The following is a 19,997-nucleotide window of genomic DNA, read 5'->3' as shown; positions in this document are numbered from 1 at the left end:
TTTTGCACTGGGCAAGGTAAGGGGAGACAGTGAGACGCCTACAGAACCTGTCAGGTCTGGCAGTGTGTGATCTAGAGATAGCTCATTTTCCTGTCATTGGTGGTGCAGGGTTGACCCGTGAATCCCAATTCTGCAGGAGGACAGGTGACTAGAGCTGAAGGGGATGACATGAGGCACTCTGCAGCTTACCCCTCTGTCAGTTCCAGAAGTGGCTCCTGGGCAGCTCACCAGGACACGTGCTCTGATGAGTGTTATCACCTCCTCTTGTTTCCACCAAATGAACAGATACCAGGCCACCATTTCCTTATTATTTTAGGGAGCTGATGTATTCGGCAATCAGTGACCCTGGCCCCACTGGCGTGTCACAAACACCCTGTACAATATGAGCTATGGGGTTCCACCCCATGATTCACCACTACAGCAGGAAATGTGTGGCTGCCCCAGCCTTGAGTACTTAGGCACCAGCACCCAGCATGGCTGGCTCCGGTCCCAGGGGCAGCTGCCTCCCCACAGCAGTTGGCACCAGCAGCCTCTGCTCTGTTGAAGTCCATGGTGGGGGGGCTGTGAGGGACAAGGAGAAGGTGCAGACAGGACTGTTCTGTGGGGAGCAGCCAGGCTGGCACAGCGAGCTGTCTTGGCTCCAGTCTGTGCCAAGCTTGCAGGGCCCATCCTGCCCCCAGGCCTGATGGGTTTCTTTGGGGGTCCGAGGCACTCTCACCATGTCCATACTGGCACACAGGATGGCTCTGGGCAGCCAGTCACAAGGTGGGGATGGTTCCTGGGGCACTGCAGCACCATGGGGCGAGCAAGGGTGACACACACGGTGACCAAGCTTGACCTGGCGCAGCAGGAGCACAGTGCAGGATTGACATGTCAGAATCTTTATTAATAAAAAAAGTTACAATAACTTACTCCCTTTGTCACACAAAGGGCTTAGTATAAAGAGCTCTGGCCTCCTAAGGTAACACAAGTAACTGAGAGGTGGGTACTTTTCTCTTATCCTCTGAGACAGTGGCCTGAGGGTAAGTATGGCCAGCACAGGAGCCACAGGCCAGTGGGGCCTTTGCCACAGGGGCTGGCCCAGGAACAGCCTTCTGCCTCTGCCTGCAGCTGGTTCACAGGCAGCATAGACCACCACAGGGTGCAGATGCTGACTATATGGAGACCAGGGGGACTGGATGCAAGAGGGTGTGCAGGCTGTAGTGGAGGAGGAGAGGAAGTGGCATCTTCTTCCCATAGTGCTGAGGCTCTCTGGAGCACAAAAATTGATGCAGCAAGACAGTGGCTGCTTGCAGGCAGGGGGATGTGGGGCTGGCTGGAAGCAGCCTTGCCTGCCTGGCTGCTGCCTCGCACAAGGTCTAGCCGGACAGAGGCAGGAGGCCAGCTGTGGCTACTTGTCGCACTCCAGATCCTGGGCTCCCTCAGCACCCTGGTAGTGCATCTCACAGAACTCCTGAATGCGACTGCAGGCCTCCAAGATCATCTCCTCAGGCATGGTGATCACCACTCGGAAGAAGTTTGGGTACTCAAAGCACTGAAAGAAGAAAAGATGAAGCTGGCAGATTGCCTGGGGTAGTGCTGTAGTTTCAGAGACCTGCCTTGGGGCCATGTGCTGCATCAGCAAGTGAAAATGGTCAGTGCAGGACAGCAGGGCTGGGCTCATGCTCCCTTAGACTGTTTTTTTTTTTTGTTTGAAGCAAACCTCCCGCCTGTGTCTGTGTAGATATGCTGCTGTGAGGGTGATAGGCCCAAGAACTCTCTGTGTGGACTGTGCAGACTCAGGGAATGGACTGAGAGGAATTAGTGAAGGAGAGGGCTGGAGAATATTTAAGACACTGTCCACATCCAGTGCTGGAAATGGAGCTGGAAGAAGGTGAACACAGGGCACAGACGTTCTCAGCCTTCCTTGTGCCTACAGGGGCTGGGGGCTGCAAACAGGCTGAGGAAAGGAACACAGGTGGGAGCAGCTCCAGGTCTCTGAGGGAGCACCTTCAGCAAGAAGGTGTGGGGGTACACAGAGTTCAGGGATACAGCTCTGCCAACTTGAGCAATACAGAGCAAGCCTGGAGCTGGGAAGATCCTGGCAGCCTGACTGAGGGCTATGAGCCAGAGACTGCCTGGAGCAGAAAGTCAGCTCATACACACTATTGAAGACCATGGACACTGCACACACAACTCCCAGCCTGCCTTCAGAGCTCAAGGATGCAAAACCCTGCAGCTTCTCCTGCTATGCTTTGGACCTGCAGCTCCCTGGGGCTCTCAGTGTGAGGCTCACCGAGGCTGGCAGGCAGAACACAGACTGCTCTGAGATGAGTCGCTCCGTGAACTCCACATCATTTTCAAACTCCGGGAAATGCTCCATCTCAATCTCGACCTGCAGTAGGGGGATATAACATGGCAATCAAGGGCACCAAAACTATCTGCAGTGTCCTTGTTTACACACATGGTCCAACAGCTTCCCAGTCAAGTGCAGCTGTCTGCCCTCAATTTTTTGACTTGAATATAAGATACAAACAGAAACATATTAATGAAAGCTGGGCTTGTCAAGAAGCCTTCATTAACTACCTAAAGCTGGAATTTCAGTTAAGCACAACTTCAGTAAAAAGCACCTGATGGCAAAGATACAGTAACCAATTAAAAGTGAAAAGGAATAAAGAAAACATTGAAAAAGAGCTTGGTAGAGAACTTAATATACATTAACAATTCTGTCATGCAGGAAATCCATATGGTAAGAAAAAGACAAACTAATGTTTTGATTTAAAAAAAATAAAGATAGTAAGGCATATAATATCACGAGCAAAATAAATCCTTGTAGAATTATATGAAAAATTTAAAATTATATGAAAATGCGAAAATCTTCAATAAATATTTCTGTTCTGTATCTGGAAAGAAGGCATCTGTCCATCTGTCAGTTAAAGACAGTGCTATGCTGGCCATTCATTTATAGAATTCTGGAATTATTTGGGTTGGATGGGACCTTAAAGCTCATCTAGTTCCAAACTCTCCAGTGGGCAGGGCTGCCACCCACTAGATCAGGTTGCTCAGGGCCCCATCCAGCCTGACCTTTATAACCAAAAATTATTTTAAACATCTCATGAAAATATTGTTAAACACGTAATTTGTGAAACAATTTGCATGAAGAAGTTCTGAAAGTGTTGGTAGGAAAAAATATACCAGATGATCTAGTTTGAAATAAATGTTCAGCTACTGCAGAAATATAATAGGTGTGAAAGAATCTTAGAGCTGTGCCTCTACACAAAGAGCATGAGCAGAATGACCTTTGTAGCTCTGGGTAAAACTGGAAATAAGTCAACTGATAAGGATTTCTCTATAGAACATGAGCGAGACTGATATTGTAGTATTCCCCAGTTCTAAGTCCATGTTTTAAGATCTGATGAAAAACTGGAGACATCATGAGACAAAAAAAATAAAAGATTCAAAATGCGTTAAAGTGTCATAAATGTCTCAATTGAGCTTGATGAGATGAAAAAGGAAATTTTAGAATACTATAAAAAGTTAAACAGGCATGGTAAAAGGTATAAAAAGAGGCAACACCATAGGCAGAAGACAACACATGCTACTATGAAGAAGGCTACATCTTCTACAAGAGGTATGAAAATCTGCCTTGTAGTGTAGAGGCTTCCCCTTGCCACCTGAGTTCAAATCCAGGTAAAACAACATTGTCTTGCAAAGTACAAGTCATGGATCTCCGTGCAGGAGCAAGCAGATGAACTGTACTGGCCTCAGCTCTGTGACCAGTGACATGGGGATGCATCTACTGCAGAGGGCAATGTGGAAATACACATAGTAAGGGAGATCTGGTGCCAACTACGAATCTGAAACATCAACAAGCACTGGCAATGAGACCTATTGTGAATGTTGGTGGTCTGGAAATGGCACATCACTCCTCACTTACCATGAGGTACATGGCTCCAGAGGGCCGGACAGGCTGAAGGCCAGGGATAGCTGATAAGGCAGCATAACAAAGGTCAGCATTGGACTGAAAAGCAAAAAAGAGAAATTTCAAAACAGGAGAAATTCCAGGAAGCAGCTCAGCAAATGGAAGCCAAGCTCTGAACTGGGACTATAAGCAGGTTTGCCTACTGCAAACAAAGGCACAACAAATGTAAACAGCATGAGAGATCATGGCCTTGAGCACAGCAGGTGTTACTGAGCTGAGCTCAGCAAGTCAGTGCCAAATGCTACATTTATCCCCTGGGTCAGCAACTCCAGCTGCAGGGCTGGGCTGCCTGAAACTTATGCCAGCCAGTATTTCTGCCTCAGTTACAATGTCTCCCGCTGGACTTTGATTTGCTGTGCTGTCCTATTCACAGACAAAACTGCACCTGAAAGTGAGGTGCGGAAGGATGATGAGCTGGAGATATGACTCCCTCCAAACAATCCATAAACAAACCTTGCTGCTGTTACAGCCTGTTTACCTTGAGGATGCTTAGGGTGTTGTGGTAGAACTCAGGTGGTGTTCGGCGCAAGATGCGCTCCAGTGCTCCTTGGACAAGTGTACAGGGTCCTAGGATCCTCTGACTCAGTCTTACAAGGCCATCCCTGATCTGAGAAAACATCATGACACAGCTCAGATGATGCTTCCCTTAAGGAAAGGAACAGCTTCAAGGCCCACTTTCTGTATTTCTACAGCTGTTCACACCCCTCTCTTCAGTGAGCATACAGAGCACTAAAGAACATTTGCTTGACTATATGCCAGGTTTTGCAGACTATTTACAGTGCCATTCTCTGTTCCTCATTTGCAGATTGTAATGCCAACAGAGAAAACCTTTGGAGCTTCCCAATCTGACTCAAACCAGGCTGGAATATAGATAATACAAAGCCAGAGCTGTTCCAAATACCACTTTGCATTTCCCTTAGTTTTGGGCCCACATTGCACACTTTCAAAGCCAGGTAAGGACAATCAACATTAGCTTTTCTGCTCACTCATTTGGTCCTCTCTTCTCCCTCTTCTTCTGCAGAGAGCCTTCTAGGTGGAAAGGTCACTGCAGTAGATGGTTGTTCTTGTAACACAGCTGAAAAATAGCCAGATAAGGCACTGGCAGCACTGCAGGGTGCTTTGTGCTTACTTTTAAGAGAAACCATGTAAGAGCACATAGACATCACACATGGACTCCACATGCTGGATAAGTCATGCAACACTTTCAGTGCACATTGCAGCTATTTGAGAAGAGAATTTAGGTGTACACAAGAAGGACAAGGCATATATTAAGGAACAGCAGAAACAAGGAGTGTATTACAGTGTAGTGTGGCTGGAAGGCCATGTCTGGGAGCAGATGGAGTAAGGAAGGGACATGAAGGGCCTAGAGGTGCATAAACACATGTAAAATCAATTCGGTGACACCGATGTGAGAGCAAAAGAGCAGTACCTGCCTGTATCAGTTAAAGACCTGGTGATCCACACACTGAAGACTGCAAGTGTGTTGCCATGACAGCAACACTCAGCGGTTCTCACCTCATTACCAAAGATGTCTCTCCTGTCATGAATTAGGATCCAGCCCATCCTCCAGCCAGGGACTAGCCACCGCTTTGCCAAGCCACCACAGGACAAGATTGGCACATTGGTGCTGAGAGTTGCAATGGGTTCAAACTTGCAATCAGCAAACACCTGTGACAGGAGACTGTGTTAGGGCTGAACCTGCCTCTTATTGTGAGAACTGTTGGGGTGTGCATGAGACTTAACAAGAAAGGATGCAGGGAAGTGATGGGAAATTGATGGTGAAAGCTCACAGCTTCAAGATATGAACATTGAAAGTGCACTCACATAAAAGCAAGCAGTTTGGGAAGAGGAAAGGAGCTGGACAAGAGAGGTAGCCCCAGGACTGTGTACCAAAGGACTGGGAGCTCCAGGCATGGACCCAGGCATAGGGGAATGGAGCTGCCCCTCAACTCTGGCTCTGGCTGTCATGGCCAAGGTGCATCAAAAAGGACAGGCAGCGTTGGGGGTGCAAAGGACTGCAGCTGTCACTCACCATGTCTCCGTAGATCTCGTCAGCAAGGATGGGTACGCACTGTCTTGATGCCACTGTGGGAGAGAGGACATTCAGCTTGGCCACCCTGCATCCTCCATGGGAACAGACTTGCCCTTTGCTGCAGGGCTCTGAGGGAAGCTCTGTCCCAGGGCAGAGGGTTCCTATCTTCCTCCTATAGACTGTTCATTCAGAATGCCTAACTATTGGAGATCCCTGCCCTGGCTGAGCCTAGTACTGCTCCAGCCTGTGGGAACTGGCAGCATAGCCCTCCCTCTGTCAGGCCAGGGCTCAGGAAGTACAGGACTCCTGTGAACACTCTCTCTGCAGAGCCAGAGTGGAGAAATGAGCAGTCCAAGCCACACAGAACTTTTGAGGAAGACACACGCTCTGCATCTTCTTGACTGGATAAGACTACACCCTTACACTGAGCAGGCCCTGATTTCTGAGGTGGAGTCAGTCATGAGGAGAGAAGCAAAGCCCTGGGCCATGGTACTGCAGTGATTGAGACATGGGCAATGTGGGCAGATACTGGACTGTAACCATGTCCCAGATACAAACAGGCAGGCTTACCTGCCAGGATCTCCTGGAGATGGCTCTTGCTGAACACAGAGCCACAGGGGTTCGATGGGTTGTTCATAATGAGGCAAGCTGTTTTCTCATCCACCAGAGACTCCAAGTGCTCCAAATCAATTTCCCAGGCCTTCTCTGGCTAGTGAAGTAAAGAGAAGGGGAAGTAACAGCTGAGGAACTAGACTTGCCACATAGGGTGAGGTGTGCCAGGGCATCCAGGGTTACTCACATCCCCTGGCAAGGCCAGGGTATTTCTGAGAGGCAGAAATGTCAGGGATGCCCCTTCCAGGCCTGCCACCACTTACCAAGAGGTTGTAAAGTTTGACCTCAATCCCCATAGACAATGCCAGAGTCTTGTAAAGGGAGAAGCCAGGCCGTGGCACCAGGATGTTCTGGCCTGGGTTGGCCAGTACTGCCAAGGCAAGCTCTATGGCCTGGCTGCAGCCACTTGTTAGGATGACATCCTGCAAAGAGCAGAGAGAGAGGTCAGAGGGAAGCACAGCCACTCTGAAGTGCTCCAGACATGTGGGAGTGACACAACACCCAGGCTCAGCTCTGACAGGTAGAGCATGGCCAAAAAGGCAGCACCAGAGCCTGACTGAAAGCATGAAACTTCCAACAGCTGGAAAGCCCAGCCTCCTTCTGAGGAGAGTGGAGGTGAAGGCCTCAGGGAAGGGATGAGGGCAGCAGGGGGTGACCTTGGGGCAAGGCGATCAAAGCCTTCAGTCCCACAGCTGGGCAGGGAGGGAGAGCTGGGGCAGGGCTCCCATGCCCTGTGGTCTGGGCACAGGCAGCAGCACCCTGCCTGCACTGTGATGGGAGCGCCTTGGCTGGGCACCAGTACCTGGGCCTTCAGTGGTGCCTCTGGGCAGTTGTAGTATGCAGCCACAGCTTCCCGACAGGACTGGTAGCCTGAAAAAAGAGAAGTCAAACATGGAAGGGAGGTTTTTACAGCCTGTTTCTTCTTCTCACCCATTTAGTGGTGTCCCAGGGTGGCAGAAACTGTCCTGCTTAAGGCCAAGAAGGATGCAACCCCAAGGCTGGGCCAGGATGGCCAAGAGCAGGGACAGACCTTGGGCAGGGAAGCAGGCTCTGACTCCAGCATGTCCTGGGGACAGAACTGACAGGAGCAGGGTGGAGGGTAACCAGGGAGTTTTCTGAGCTGGAAGAAAGCCACACGCAATGACATGGCCTTCACTTTTTAGTGATGGCACTGGGGCAGCCCTTCCTGTCACCACATGGAGAGTGAGGCAGGCATGATCTATGTGCTGTGCACAATTTTGGCACGAGCTGCAAACAAGGCTCATGTTGTTGGTGAAGTCAGGGATCCCAACGGGAGTCCTGGATCAAGGCAGATCAGAAAGGAGCTTGGCTGCAACCCACGGCAGGGACACAGAGTTCCGAGCTCTTCTGGGTGCTTGAAAACCTGCTTGCTCCGATGGCTGGGGCAGCAAACAGCTTCTGCAGGAGCTCTGGGCCTCAAACAGCTCAGGCAGGAAAGGGCACTCAGGTGTATCTGGGGGATACACATATTTGTGTTTTCATGTCACTGCTAGTGAGGACAGCTGCAGGGTGCCAATGGAAGGATGTCTGTGGGCTCTGTATACCTGCTGTGGGGTAGGAGCTGGCACATGCCTTCATCCAACTCTCACAGGATGAACTTTGTCAACTTACCGACAGATGGAGCGTAACCATTCCACCGTCCTGAGTCCAAAACCTCCTTCACAGCCCGTGTGACCTCATCATTTGTGGGAAGGTTTCCAAAGACTGTTGGGTCTCCTTTTCAAAGATTGAAAAAATAGTAAAGTTTTCACAATCTGTGACAGGCATAGATCTGTGTGGTTGTCTGGCCTATCCCTCGGTGTTCGCACAAACTTTGTGCTTCAGAGCCCTGCAATCTGCCAGCCACACAGTTGACCACAATACCCAGAGGCTTCAGCCACAGGACTATGCTCACCTAAGGACAAGGAGATCATAGATTTCTTTGGGTTGGGTTCCACCTTCATGGTGTCTACGATGGCTCGGACAGGATTGAAAGTCTTCTTTGACATTTCAGAAGCCCTGACAGCCCATCTTGGCTTCCGGCCCTTTGCCTTCCCAGGTGATATGGTGTTCCCAGTGCTCTTGAGATGAACATCTCGCATAGGGGTGTGGTCTCCACGGCCATTCACTTGGATCAGGTACGAGTCCATCCTGAGAACTGTCAGTGCAAAGTGAATTTCCTGGGCTTAATTAACTCATGTCAAACAAGGAATCTGTCCGTTTGAGGATGCAGCCCAAAAGTAAAACTTCCAAAAGCTGTAAATTCTTACCTATTGCCTATGGACAAAGCAGCAGCAGCCAGTAGGGCTGTATTTTCACTGCCAGAGTGCAGTGAAACCCCATGCATAAGTGAGAGCACAATACAGTGGGAAAGATAAATGCAATTCTCTGTGCCAGCTGCACCACTGCCCAGCATGGACCTGCTGTGCTGAAGAGGAGCAGGGCCCACTAAAGACAGCAGCCAAGAGTTAGCAATATGTTGTAGTCACTGCTTGACTGCAGATTCAATATTCCACCGACAGAAGGACCAGGTCACCCCGTTCCTCCCCTCAGCTATCAACTTGCACACCTCAAGCTGCAACCACTAGGACTGGCCCACTATGTGTGTTCACATCCAGAACGTTCCTCCAGTCTACAGACAGAAACGCAGCACTGTAAATCACATCTCAGCTGCCAAAATGGTAGTTCTTGTCCAATGCTATCAGGATGCATTGGACTGTGGCAAGGTAGAGGTTAGACACTTGCCTCTGCCAGCAGAGAACAGTCCAGCCCAGAGTGTCTAGATCAAAAGACAGTGCTTAGAAAATGGAGCAAGACTGATATGGCCAAGAGGGAAATCCAGGAGGCAGCACTGCCCCAAGCAAAGGGCCCGTAGTCCCATCTGAGGCTGGGTAACAAGCAAGGCACAGCAGAGGAACAGCTGCCTTCAAGGCCCTAAAATGGGCACAAAAGTGACTTACACACCCCAGCATACATACCCAGAGCATGAGCTAGACCCAGGCAGGAAAAGCCTTACTTACAAACTGCTGACAGCTCAGGGCTTTCTACCTGCACGTGGGGGACAGGGCTCAGGGCAGGTATAGACCTCCTGAGACACAAAGTCCATTCTTGCTGATACTAGCACACCGCCTTGTAATCCTGCCACAAACTGCTTATGCTTTCTGTACTGTCTTATTTCTCTGTTCCATTGAAAGGCAATTCAGTGAACAGTGGCCCTTTCCTGAGGGTAGTTACTTAGCCTCAGACTTGTAGATATTTACAACACAGCTTCCCCTTCCTTGCTACAGAGACTGAGCCAGAAGGGTTGTAGTGTTGCCCAGTTCAGGTAGAATTTGCTATCTGAACAAATTTCTCACTGTTTCAATCAAGTTTGCACCTCGAGATGCCCCATCCTGCTGCAGTTACTGTACCAGCAGTGCCTTATTAGACTGCTTACAGCAACTCAGGCTGATCTGACAGGGTCACAAAGCAAGACCTCGCTTTTCTGTAGATAATACCTTCTAGGTTAGAAGAAAGGCAGCTGAAGAAATATACAGGAGATCTGCATAAAAAAACTGAGCTTAGAAATGAGCCATATATCTCAGTTCAGTAACAGGGCTGAGTCCCAAAAGCACAGTCTATCCCAGCAGAGAATCTCACACCACCCTGCAACATGGTTCTCCCAAAAAGAGGAGCTGTAGACACAGGGACAGTAGATGCCTTCAATGTAGGCAGCCAGGGAAGATCTCCAAACTTCTCCCCTAAAAGAAGCAAGGTACCAGAGCATAGCATTTTACCTTCTACAGTGCAGACAGGAAGACACCAACAAGCTCGGGGGTCCAGTCTCTAGTTTTCATCCAGAACAAATCTCTTTGAGAGGAAAGTCCCGCGAATTCTTGCCCATGAAATAATCCCCAAAACTGGGCGTTGGGACCAAATCGTTCAGCCATTGGCTCACAGAGAGGGCTGCTCTCTCCACCCAAAAATGACCTCTCCTCCCCTTTGCAACTGTCCTCACTCCAAACACCTGGAACATGCCTCTGCATTATTAACTCTTTCTGGGGGTGGCCTACAGGACACATCTTGGCTTCCAGGAGCACCTGGGCTGCTACCCTTTGGCACCACTTCCCTCAGTCCACAAGGACTATTAGAAGCAAATCTGCAGAGTCCAAGTATTCCAGTGCTACCACCTTGTAATTCACTGAGAGTGGATTGATGGACCATAAAGCCTGAGGAAGCCATCAGTCTGTCCTGACTTCAAAGCTCTGGGCTCAAATGCACCAGCTGAGGAAGGCCAGTTTGTGGCTTCATTACAATCAGGAGACATCTTCATCTATAGGCTTTAGAGAAGAGGGTACTTCCCTAGCCAGTGTTTTGGAGATACCAGGACCCGAAGGATTAAAGAAAGCTCAAGTTGTCATTGTTTTGGGTTTTTTTTGCCTTTTCCCTTTTTTTGGTTGCTGCAAGACCCAAGCAAACTTCTAATTCTGGCAACCAGCAGAAATTATGCAATTCTTCCCTCTCTGACAGTACTGCAAAGCACAGATTACACCATTCCCAGAAGGGCCTATTCTGCTCAGTGATGTGAACCTATGCCTTCCTGTCTCTTGATTCCTGCAGGCCTGGGATTAATGAGGGGCATCTGCACCCTCCCTGTCTTCCAAGGACTGCTCTAAGTCTTGTCTTATTGCCATGGCAGCAAATGACCAGAGTCTGAAGAGCTGCTCAGGGACAAGAGCCAATCTTTGGGCAAACAGACTGCTGATGCCTTCACTGAAGAGGCCAGCACTCTGTGTGATTTTTTCCTGTTTACATCCGCATCTGAGTGGGAGGAGGAAGAACCAATTGCACTCAACCCATGCTCACTACACCACCAGCAGTAAGGCTTCACCTCCCCGGGTGCAAAGCACTGGCCCCTTCCCTCAGTGCCAGGGCTGGGCTGACACTGCTGCAGAGCCATGACCTGCCATTGACCAGAGTGCTGCAATGGGCGCTGCTGAGGCCACAAAGGGGGACAGGGATTCAGGGCTGGAGGCAGGCTGGGAGGTGGTGGGGTGCAGCCAACAGGCCCAGCCAGGGTCCCCAGCCCCAGACTGGAGGGCAGGCCTCCCATGGCATTCACTCACAAGGCCTTTGGACAAGGAATAGCGCCTTTCAAAAACCCTTCACGGAGAAACGTCACGTATTGAAGCTGCTTGGACTGTCTTCTGCTGAGGGCTGCACAGTTTCTCTCTTCTTTTGACTGAAATGTGACATAAACAACCTTCAGAAATTCATGCAGACCCTCTCCAAGCACCTATGGGTTATTTTCTGACTTCTCGCAGCTGACCCCACCTCTTGCCATGCCTGGCAGGGTTAAACATGGCATTGGGCTGCCTCAAGGACAGTGCTGCATGTTCTGCCTTGCAACAACCCCCAAACTTATGCAACTGGAGCTCTACCCGTCATACTGCACGCAGCAGTGGGGTTCAGGGGAGGGCACAGTGGAAGCCTGCTGCCAAGAGAGGGAAAAAATGTGGCTCAGGAGACACAGGCAGACCCAGTTACATAAGGTTGAGAACCTGGCCAAAAGCGGCTTGAGGAGCAGTGTACAATTGCATCAGTGGGTTTCTCCCGCTATTACTGGGAGTGCCTTTCTCCTCTCTCTGCATGACTCTAGTCCTTCTCCAGATGCTCTCACATGGGGTCTGCAGCCCTCTCCCTGTCTTGTTGTGCGCAGGCCCTCCCAGGAACAAAGCATGAACACACAACCCAGTACTTTGTATTCTAGAAATGGCCAAGCCATCCTTGTATGGTGCAGTTAAAGAGGCAGCCATACCCTGCAGGATGATTTCTGCCAGCAAGGCTGCTGGCTGTCTTGACTGTCACGCCCTCTGCACCCCACTAGCCCTGACTACCCTCCCCTTTGTGGTTTGCTCCCCTGTCTCAGCAGCTCACCCCCACAGGTGCCTTGTTGCTTACCTCTTCAGCTCCTTCTTTCTTGTGTAGCTTGAGCAATTGATTCTTGTCTTTTCCCAGTGGAAGGAGAAACTGGTGATGGCTTCATTGTTTTTTATGGTACTGCCTTGCTCTGGTACTAGGACTGCCCTGAGTCCCATTTCTGTGGACAGAGACCAAGCCAGCAAGAGCAAGCAGTTCCCTCTTCCAGGCCCAGTCACAGTTCCAAAGCAGGACTGACAAGGGGCTTCAGAGGAACACAGGCTCGAGCATCGCTGCACTGACAAACCTGTCTGTGCCAGACTGCACGTAGGTCATGCACCAGGAGAGTTTTGCCCATGCACCCATTCAGGATGCACTACTGCAGGAACAGACTGCAAACTGGTACTCTGCATAAAAATCCACTGAGGTCAGTAACAAACCACTTTAATAGTTACCCCCTCATATTTTGCTTTTATTTCCAGCAATTTATGTCTGCTCCTTTCAGACACTGGTACAGTCCCAACTGGTTGAGGATTTGTGTGTAACCTAATCCGTGTTTGGTCTCTGCATTTCTACTTGAATTACCTTTTAACAATCAAATATGTGATTTTCTTTTTTTTTTCATCGAATCATTGTTGAGCAAACAGCAATAAAGCCACCATGTCTCTCATTAATGTTGTGGCTGTTTATTGATTCCGACAGCATCTTTATAAAACTGCAGCAGGTTTCCTGAAATGCAAGGGGCAAATCTTGTCTCTTACAGGTCAGGTCACACAGGCACTCTTAAAATGCAAATATTCATAGTTAAAGCTGTCTGGCAGTGTGAGCAAAGCTGCTGTGCCAAACCTACATGTATCTGCATGAGCCTCTGATAAACTATGGTGATGGTTGTGCCTCCAGCAATCTTAATTGCTGAAATGGAATTAAGCACCTGTAACAGCACCTGTTACCTCTTTGCATAATCAGAGCAGAAAATCAGCTCAAAAAAACCTCAGCTAGGTTCTGAAAAGCTCTGCAAACAGTGTGTTTAAGAGCCAGAAAGATGGCACAAGCCACATAGAGTGGCTCAAAGCCAATAACGGAATGACTAAAAATATACAGTAGCTACAGTTTATCTATCTGCCTGTATTTAGGATCAATTTTGATTTGATTTCAGAAATAAAAATCTGAAAGACACTGACATTACACAGTCTAGTAGAGATGGCTCATTCTGGAAAAGTACTCTGTGTGTAGCAAGTGATATGCAGGATGCTCTTGCCACCCATGTGAGCTGGGCTTTGGAAAGCAGACCACTGGTGTCTGGGAGCTGTCTAATCTCTGCACTTCTTTTAGAAGGGGAACAAGGTGGCTCCCACCGTGCACAAATCCAGGGCATTGCAGCAAGAACAGGGACCTGCCTAGGATGGTAGAGCTCTCCTCTGCAAGCCCTGGGCAGACTGGAAACAGCTTCATTGATACACCTGACTTCATGAGCACCATCTCCTACTATTTGCAATTTCCCTCTGTCAGGAAAACTAGGGAATGTAAACAACAAATGCTTTTGTGACCTCCCACAACACTAGCACCTTAAAATGCACTGCAGCAACCTGGTAGCAGCTGTGCTGAGCAAGGCAGACACTGCCTGGGGAGGGGACAGAGTCCAGCAGCTGTGGGGGCCCTTCCTCACTCAGCCTGGGCACTGAGTCCATTGCAGGCATGTGAAAGACACAGAGTGCACTCCAGCTTCTTGGGGAGTTGGAAGCACCAGTGAGCGAGGGGCCCGACAACCACAACGAGAGATTTGCAAGATTGTTACAGATGCTGAGAGGAATGTTCCACAAAGTATGAGTGTTATTGGTTCCTGGGTACAGGCACAGTGAAGAGAAACACCTTGTCCACACTTGTGCTTGTTTACATCCAGGTAAACATTATCCAGGTAAATGCATATCCTGTGTTTGAGTTATGACTTCAGAGACTTGAGCTGTTGCATGATGTGTTGTGGCAACTGTTCCCCAATGGCCTTGGAGCCACAGGGACAGTGACCAGCCGGTGAGGGTGGGGTAAAAAGGGACACAGTGGCTTTGTGGGGTGAAATGACACTGTGAGCTCACAGTGAGTGGCATGGGCAGCACCAGCACCTCCTTCTCTCAAGAACACAGACAGGTGAGCCCCTCACATGACTGAATTTGAGCCCCAGTGATGGAAACCCACCACCTGCCTGACTATCTGTTCCTGCAACAACTGCTCATCTCTTTACAAAGTGGTGGAGTTGGTGTGTGCAGGAGAAATTTTGCCTTTTTTGTGCCTGAAAGACATCCCGCTTGCTTCAGGCTAAGCTCACTCTTTCCTGACCATGCCAACAGCAGAGAGAGAGAACAAAATATTTCCCTGGTCTTGACAAGTTTGCAAGTTGTTTAGACACCTCTCTATTAACAGGCTTGCAAGTTGTTAACAGATACCTGTTATTTCAAATGAGGTCACTGTGACCAATCTTTTCCTCATAGGCTGTATTTCTAGAGCTTTCTTTTGCTTTCCTCTGGATCCCCTCCAGCTGATCCACTGGCCTCTGGAAACACAGTGTGCAAGACTGGAGGCCAAACCAGCACTGGAGGGGGGGCAGAAGAATTTCTTCATGTGTCCTACACATGACATTCCTGTTCGTACACCCTAGCAATGTTAGTTTTTTTCGCAACAGGATGACATTGTGGACTCGAGTTCAGTTTGTCATTAACAATAACCTGCAGTTCTTTTCTGTAGTATTGCTGTATCGTCATCATACTGCACTCATTGTCCCTGCAATTATTTATTTATGTGGGACAGTCAATAAATCTGGTTGTGGTGTTCAGCAGCGATTGTGCTGCAGTTCCCAGCTGCCTCACACTGGAGAAATACGAGGCAGTTCATGACTTGCTCCTTCTACTTTACTCTCCAAGTTCCCAGGGAGGGCATTGAACCAGGTCGGAGCTCCTGGTCCATGGCAAGTCAAGCCAGCCTCTTCTCTCTCTTAGAGCAGCAATGACATCAGAAGCGGCCAGAAACAAAAGAGCCAAAAATTAAAAATAAATAAATAAAAGACAAGCCAAAACAGTGGTGAAGGTTAATATTTGTATCCTTGGCTTCCTATTGCTCTCTTCTGCTGACTGCTGTTTGTTGCAGTAAGAATAAGAACCCAGAAGATGATACTGACCAGGTTCAGCTGTGGTACTTTGAGTAGGAGTGAAGTGACACAAAGCATTGTTTTATGATTTCTCATTATAGCAACAAAAGTGGAATAAGATTGTCTCAGTCTTGCAGTACCTTGAAGTTTGTACCTCACCTGTTAGCAGCAAACACTATAGTAAAACACTGAACATATCTCCAAATCAACAGAGGGGTAACTCCCAGCTCTGTCTTTGAACAAGCAGTTTCAGCACAACACAGATCCAAAGAAAGCTTCAGCTCAGGTTGTTGGATGACCAGCAGCAACATTCTGCATAAGAAATACATATTTCATCCCTTCTTGTGACTTATGATTATTCAGCTTAGTTCATGTCCCTTTCATGTCAGTTAAAAGCTCTACTAAGCCAAATGGCACTGTGCATGATCCTAAAAGTTTACAAAGGGCTGTTAAAAGCTTTTAAACTTATTCTGTGGATGGCAGCAAGGAGGCCTAGGTTCTGGCACATGAACACAAGTGATGCAAAATATGCAGATGAAAAGGGGTGTGCAACAGCCTCACTGCTGAGCATCTGCACTATCTCCAGAGACCTCATCCTAAGCTCCCTATGGTTTCCCCATTTCCTAACTCAGCACACAACTCCTGTCCCCTCTATCTGAACTGGGGGTTGAAACAAGGGTTCTTTTAAGTAAATTTAAAGATGACTTTTCAGATCTCCATTCCTTTCTGGAATCAAGCGAATGTTGAAGAGAATGTTTTCCTACAGTGTTGAGGTGCAGAAGTACTGCAGTTTATAGGCTTCTCACCGTATTAGTCTATAGGATTGTTGCTGTTGCTTCTGCAAGGACAGAAGGGTGAAACAATCTTACTGTTGCCACCAGTCTTACAGATGGGGGAAATGTATTTCTGCATCTTTGTGACAAATTTGGACCTCTCAGGGCACACATTCAGGCGGTATGTCCGAGACCTTATGGTGTAACTGTTTCCCTGAAAAGATCTGTTTTCCTAAATGCAACAAAATTATTTCTTTGTAATGCTAGAGCTTTTATAGGCAGTGTTTGGTCAAATTCTTGAATAAAAACATTTGCTCTGCATGTGGAGTTTTCTGTGCTTATCTTTGTGTTTTCAAATGGTCCTGCTGTTTACTTTTCTCCCTTTCCTGAATCAGATCTGCCCTTACCAGCCCTGAGCAATGCTGACACTTGTGCATGGGTGAGATCCTGGACACTTTCCTTCACTCCAGCCACCACAGTAATCAAAGGAGTAATTCACCACCTCCACTGCTGGCAGGTGAGGGTGCTGCACTCAGGGGCCTGCTGGAATGGGAGGACAGATTGGCAGCAGGACAATATTGCCAATTAAAAGGTCACATCATACTGTCTGAAGTGGCCTCCAGCAAACAGACACAGAGAGGTCTATTTGGTTCTGTATGGATAATTATAAGGTAATGTATCTAAAGAAAATTACCTGAATGTGGTCTGCTGAGTTCTGAACTGGAACCTGACAGTTGCACTGCAGGACAGGTCCCAAGGTGTTCATGACTGTACCTGGAGACACAGGCTCCGTGCTGGGGCAGCTGGAGAAACAACAAAATGCTGTGCATTGCCAGGACAAGGCAGAGGCACTTGTTCTGTGATGTAAATCCCTGGTGCACTCATGTCTTGAACGCCGGATGAAGATGCAGTCACTGCATCCCAGGATGGGTTTAGAGGAGTTAGGGCAGGTCCAGAGAAGGGCAGCAGGTACAACGCAGGGAATGGTGGCACTGCTGTGCCAGGAGAGACAAAGAAGACTGGGACTGGGGTTTCATAAGGGAACAGAGTGGCAAGACTGAAGTCTACAGAGGCAGAAGGCGGCAGGCAAACTGAATGAAGAACACTTTCACCAAAACTCACAGCACGGGAGAAAGTGGAACTTGTAAAATTGTGAATCTTTTGTGAGTGAAATTTAATCAGTTTCCAATGGGTACTAACAAGCACATGTTCTGTGGCAGGTGGGAAACCACGGGACGTTGTCGCCGCAAGGGGCTGCGGGGACAGTGCCCGTGCGAGCGAAGGGGAGCGGGCACACCTGCGAGCAGCAGGTGAACCGTGCGCAGGTGCTGCAGGGCCGCGCCCCTGCGCCGCGGAGCCGAGCACCCTCGGGCGGGGTAGGGCCGGAGCTTCCACCGCCGTCGGCAGGACCCGGCGGGGCTGAGGCGAGCACCGGGCGGCCAGGACGGAGGTCACCGCACCGGCACTACCCCGAGGCGGGCGGCCCGGCCCGGCCCCGCCGCCCGTCCCCAGTGCCGGCCGAGCGGGGCCGCGCCGGGCCATGGCCGAGCGGGGCTGCCCCGGGGCCGGGCGGAGGGGGCGCGCCGTGGCGGGCGGACGGTGAGGGGAGCGGGCGGTGAGGGGGGAGCGGGCGGGCGGCCGCGAGGGGCCGGGGTGGCCGGGCCGAGGCTGGACAGGCCGGGCCGGTGGCCGGGAGGGGCCCGGGCGGGTCACCGCCATCGCCGCTCTCATCTCCCCTCAGCGCCGTGGCCGGAGCAGCGCCGGAGGAGCCGCTGGAGCGCCGCCGCTGCCGGTACCTGCGCACGGGCCGGGGTGAGCGCGGCGGGCGGGAGCCGCCCCCACCGTCCCGCCGAGCGGAGCGCCCGGCCCGGCTCCCCGCCGGCCTCCCGGGCGCTCCGCCGCGGCCGCCGACCCACCTTGGCCTCCCCTGCAGCCTGCTGCCAGATGGTGGAGGTGCTGCTCGCCGTGCTGGTCCTCGTCTGCAGCTCCGTGTCCGGCGGCTCGGCAGGAGGATACACCGGCCTCCCCGCCCTGGGGGGCATCTACTACTACCAGTACGGCGGGGCCTACAGCGGCTTCAGCGGAGCGGACGGGGAGCGAGCCCAGCAGCTTGACCAGCGTTTCTACCTCCTGAAGCTGCCCATTGCAAGGGCAGCGATGGCCGTGGGAGGGTGTCTCCTGGTCTTCCCTTGTATTCTTATTTTGGTTGGTGTTCTACAGGTACCATGGCATTTCCCAGCATGGCTGCTAGTTGAAAGCGCCCTGGACATAGCGATTGCAGTTGGCACAGTGCCTGCTCTGTACTATTTCTTCCATTCCATGGTGGGAGTTTATAATTCATCAGTGTGCAAAGAGAGAGAGCAGCTTTATCAAAGCAAAGGCTATCAGGGCTTCAGCTGCAGCCTGCACGGGGCAGAGGTTGCTGTTGGCCTTTTAGGCTGCATGGCCACTGTGGCATACCTGTTGAGTGCAGTCCTGGCTGTCAGAGGGTACAGGGCAGTTTCCCAACAGAAACAGAAGCCAGTACAATTATAAGAGCTTTCAAATGATTCCTCCACTCTAGTAAAATGGTCATGATTTTTGCCAGTCTCCTTAGATGAAGCAGTATGCTTTCCTTGCTTCTAGGCAGTGCAGCCTTAATGCTGCAGCAGAACACACACCAAGTGGGTGTAGCTCTAAATATGGTAGTCAGGCTGTTCCTAACTTGAGTTTGTGTTATTGAATTATTAATGACTCAAAGCTAATCCAGTGACTTGTCTCCTGCCTCACAGGCAGCCCTTCAATCCCACTGTTGGGTGTCCTGTTCTCCTCCAGTGAGGTCTTGCTACAAGTCCTGCCACTACATCCTTCTGCTGCTGAACAGCTTTGTGTAGCCAAAACTGCCATTACAAAAGACACATAACTTCACTGAGAACAGAGCTCTTAAAAACAAGGGGTTGAGGCCCATGGTTGTGGCAGCTAAATATTGCTTCCTTGTAGGTCTCTTGGAATTAACAGTGCAGTATGAACATAGCATTTATAAGGCCATCCAAAAATCCTAAAAATACCTTGCAAAATGATGGATACACTCCATATAACTTGTGACACAGTGCCATTTCAAACTCCTGGAGAGGGCTCATTTTTGTATGAAATAGTCTTTTATATAACTTGTATACAACAGTTTTGCTTAAAAAGATACCCTGAGTTGGGATAATCAGACAAAAGCTTTAAGAGATCAAAGTGGTTTAATGTACAAGTATATTGTTTTCAAAATACATTTTAATGTACAAGTTGGGGAAATGAGATGCTACTCATATATTTTCTTAGAAAGACTTTTATATGAAATTTAACTGGGAAAAGTAGCACTAGAATCACCAAGTTGTGCCTCAAAATGAAATGTCACTTCAGAGCAGTGCCCACTATGTGCATTGTTCATATGAGAATGGAATGACCATGGCCTTACAGATGAGTTCTGCTCATATTAAATAAACTAAACACACCAGAAACATGCTTTGCCTTGGACATATCTCCACTTTCACTGGCACCAGTGACTAAATCCTCACTATTACCAAAACCATGGAATGTTGTTGGAACTAGAGACAGGAA

At 49.5% G+C, this 19,997-nt stretch overlaps 2 protein-coding genes across 2 annotated transcripts; one reads left to right on the top strand and one right to left on the bottom strand.

The window, feature by feature from the left end:
• Nucleotides 1–865: 865 nt before the first annotated feature.
• TAT (tyrosine aminotransferase) lies at nucleotides 866–10,556 on the bottom strand. Its single transcript, XM_064670502.1, has 12 exons — nucleotides 10,382–10,556; nucleotides 8,521–8,763; nucleotides 8,238–8,342; nucleotides 7,408–7,475; nucleotides 6,869–7,027; nucleotides 6,564–6,702; nucleotides 5,994–6,046; nucleotides 5,477–5,629; nucleotides 4,440–4,568; nucleotides 3,917–4,000; nucleotides 2,276–2,374; nucleotides 866–1,534 (listed from the first exon to the last, which is right to left on the bottom strand). The coding sequence occupies exons 2-12, from the start codon at nucleotides 8,753–8,755 to the stop codon at nucleotides 1,391–1,393; spliced, it is 1,368 nt and encodes a 455-aa protein (XP_064526572.1). The 5' UTR covers nucleotides 8,756–8,763; nucleotides 10,382–10,556; the 3' UTR covers nucleotides 866–1,390.
• MARVELD3 (MARVEL domain containing 3) lies at nucleotides 9,206–19,897 on the top strand. Its single transcript, XM_064671365.1, has 3 exons — nucleotides 9,206–9,331; nucleotides 17,633–18,011; nucleotides 18,154–19,897. Exons 1-3 carry the CDS (start codon nucleotides 9,206–9,208, stop codon nucleotides 18,945–18,947), a joined length of 1,299 nt encoding a protein of 432 aa, XP_064527435.1. The 3' UTR covers nucleotides 18,948–19,897.
• The last annotated feature ends 100 nt before the right edge of the window (nucleotides 19,898–19,997 follow it).

The sequence above is a fragment of the Pseudopipra pipra genome, chromosome 14 (assembly GCF_036250125.1).
Source record: "Pseudopipra pipra isolate bDixPip1 chromosome 14, bDixPip1.hap1, whole genome shotgun sequence".
NCBI lineage: Eukaryota > Metazoa > Chordata > Aves > Passeriformes > Pipridae > Pseudopipra > Pseudopipra pipra.
The sequence above is the reverse complement of the archived record's forward strand: the minus strand, read 5'-3'. Positions and strand labels throughout refer to the sequence as shown.

What these genes read in the sequence shown, in the direction of transcription:
- TAT (XM_064670502.1), bottom strand. Translation starts at nt 8,755, where the DNA reads ATGGACTCGTACCTGATCCAAGTGAATGGCCGTGGAGACCACACCCCT. An exon ending in GAGACATCTTTGGTAATGAG is followed by an intron (nt 4,569 to 5,476) that starts GTGAGAACCGCT and finishes ATGTTTTCTCAG; the next exon opens with ATCAGGGATGGCCTTGTAAG. An exon ending in ACACCCTAAGCATCCTCAAG is followed by an intron (nt 4,001 to 4,439) that starts GTAAACAGGCTG and finishes TTTGCTTTTCAG; the next exon opens with TCCAATGCTGACCTTTGTTA.
- MARVELD3 (XM_064671365.1), top strand. Translation starts at nt 9,206, where the DNA reads ATGTGTGTTCACATCCAGAACGTTCCTCCAGTCTACAGACAGAAACGC. An exon ending in ATGCATTGGACTGTGGCAAG is followed by an intron (nt 9,332 to 17,632) that starts GTAGAGGTTAGA and finishes GTTCTGTGGCAG; the next exon opens with GTGGGAAACCACGGGACGTT. An exon ending in CGCGCCGTGGCGGGCGGACG is followed by an intron (nt 18,012 to 18,153) that starts GTGAGGGGAGCG and finishes ATCTCCCCTCAG; the next exon opens with CGCCGTGGCCGGAGCAGCGC.